Below are 2,044 nucleotides of genomic sequence, written 5' to 3'. Positions count from 1 at the left end.
CTGTGCACCTTCTCCCTGATGTCTGCATGGCTTTAGCGAGTGCATTGTTGAGTGGTCTGTTCATACGTTCCTCCATTCCACAACTCTGTGGGTGGTCGGGGATGTGAAATTTTTGTTTTATCCCCATTAATTGGCACACTGTTTTTACCACCTTTCCAGTGAAGTGCGTTCCCTGGTCCGAATCGATTTGTAGGGGTACTCCCCATCTTGGGATTACCTCCTCTGCCAATATCCGAGCCACCGTGGTAGCAGTACAGTTTGAAGTAGGGAACGCTTCTACCCACCTGGTGAACTGGTCTACGATAACCAGACAGTAAGTTTTGCCGTGGGACTGTGGTACTGGTCCTGTGAAATCTATTTGTCGATGTTCCCAGGGCCCCTTTGGTCTCGGCTGGTGTCCCATTCTCATTGTTATGGGTCTACCAGGGTTGTGTTGCGCGCACGTCACGCATCGGTGACAGTGCCGGGCGATATCTCTTCCCATTCCCTTCCACCACCACTCCTTCCCGATATTAGTTATCATGGCCTCTCTACCCACATGTGAGAGTCCGTGATGTAGCTCCAATAGGGTGTTTTGTATGCACTCTGGTGCCATTAACTTATCCTCCCGTCTCCAAATGTCATCGGTCCCTTTGACTGCTCCCTGAGCTTCCCATTTCCCTTTTTCTTCCTTTGGGGTATCCTCAAGCAAGCCCCGGATGTCGACTTCAGCTCCTGTCTGTTGCTGCTGTTGACAACTCGTCAATTATTTCCTGCTCTCGGGCTAACTGTGCCGCCCGATCTGCGGCTTGATTTCCGTTGAAATTGAACCAGTCCGGGTTATCTCTTCCGGGTTCTTTCTGGTGTGCTTTAATTTTGATGACTGTGGCTTCTCTCGGTCTCTCGCGAGCTCTCAATAATGCCTCAATTCTTTGCTGGTGCTTGATAGGAGTTCCCCCCGTGGTTATGAACCCTCTCCTTCCCCAAGCTGTCCTGTAATCATGTATAACTCCGAATGCATAGCGGCGATCTGAATCGATGTTTACCGTTTTACCCTCAGATAACTCAAGTGCCTGTGTGAGTGCCACCAGTTCTGCCACTTGTGCGGATAAGCCTCCGTCAATTCTACCCGACTTTACTGTTTCTAATTTGTCATTCACTACTGCCCATCCTGTCCATGGTGATCCTCCCACAGATTTGCGTGACCCATCCACAAAAAGGGTCTCCTCAGCTGTTATCAGGGGCATATCCTTCATCCTGCCCTCTCCTTCACCCATATGTGGATGGGCCGACTAGAGGTGAGGCCACATTGGATTTGGTACTGGGAAATGAACCGGGCCAAGTGTTAGATTTGGTTGTGGGAGAGCAATTTGGAGATAGTGACCACAATTCGGTGTCTTTTGTTATTGCAATGGAGAGGGATAGGGCCGTACGGCAGGGCAAGGTTTACAATTGGGGGAGGGGTAATTATGATGCGATTAGGCAAGAATTAGGGGGCATAAGTTGGGAACAGAAACTGTCAGAGAAAGGAACTAATGAAAAGTGGAACTTTTTCAAGGAACAAATACTGGATGTCCTTGATAGGTATGTTCCTGTCAGGCAGGGAGGAAATGGCCGAGTGAGGGAACCGTGGTTCACAAAAGAGGTGGAATGTCTTGTGAAAAGGAAGAGGGAAGCTTATGTAGGGATGAGGAAACAAGGTTCAGATGGCTTGATTGAGGGTTACAAGTTAGCAAGGAATGAGCTGAAAAAGGGGCTTAGGAGAGCTAGGAGGGGACATGAGAAGTCCTTGGCGGGTCGGATCAAGGAAAACCCCAAGGCTTTTTACTCTTATGTGAGGAATAAAAGAATGACCAGGGTGAGGTTAGGGCCGGTCAAGGACAGTAGTGGGAACTTGTGTATGGAGTCAGTAGAGATAGGCGAGGTGATGAATGAATACTTTTCTTCAGTGTTCACCAAGGAGAGGGGCCATGTTTTTGAGGAAGAGAAGGTGTTCCAGGCTAATAGGCTGGAGGAAATAGATGTTCGGAGGGAGGATGTCTTGGCAGTTTTGAATAAACTGAAG

General features: G+C 48.8%; 1 protein-coding gene across 1 annotated transcript; it reads right to left on the bottom strand.

Moving 5' to 3' along the window:
• Nucleotides 1-707: 707 nt before the first annotated feature.
• LOC144487218 (ribonuclease H-like) lies at nucleotides 708-1,235 on the bottom strand. Its single transcript, XM_078205290.1, has one exon. The coding sequence runs from the start codon at nucleotides 1,233-1,235 to the stop codon at nucleotides 708-710; it is 528 nt and encodes a 175-aa protein (XP_078061416.1).
• Nucleotides 1,236-2,044: the final 809 nt, after the last annotated feature.

Source organism: Mustelus asterias, unplaced genomic scaffold, assembly GCF_964213995.1.
Source record: "Mustelus asterias unplaced genomic scaffold, sMusAst1.hap1.1 HAP1_SCAFFOLD_654, whole genome shotgun sequence".
Taxonomy (NCBI): domain Eukaryota; kingdom Metazoa; phylum Chordata; class Chondrichthyes; order Carcharhiniformes; family Triakidae; genus Mustelus; species Mustelus asterias.
The sequence above is the reverse complement of the archived record's forward strand: the minus strand, read 5'-3'. Positions and strand labels throughout refer to the sequence as shown.

Excerpts from the sequence above, each read along its gene's own strand:
- LOC144487218 (XM_078205290.1), bottom strand. The coding sequence starts at position 1,235 with ATGAAGGATATGCCCCTGATAACAGCTGAGGAGACCCTTTTTGTGGAT.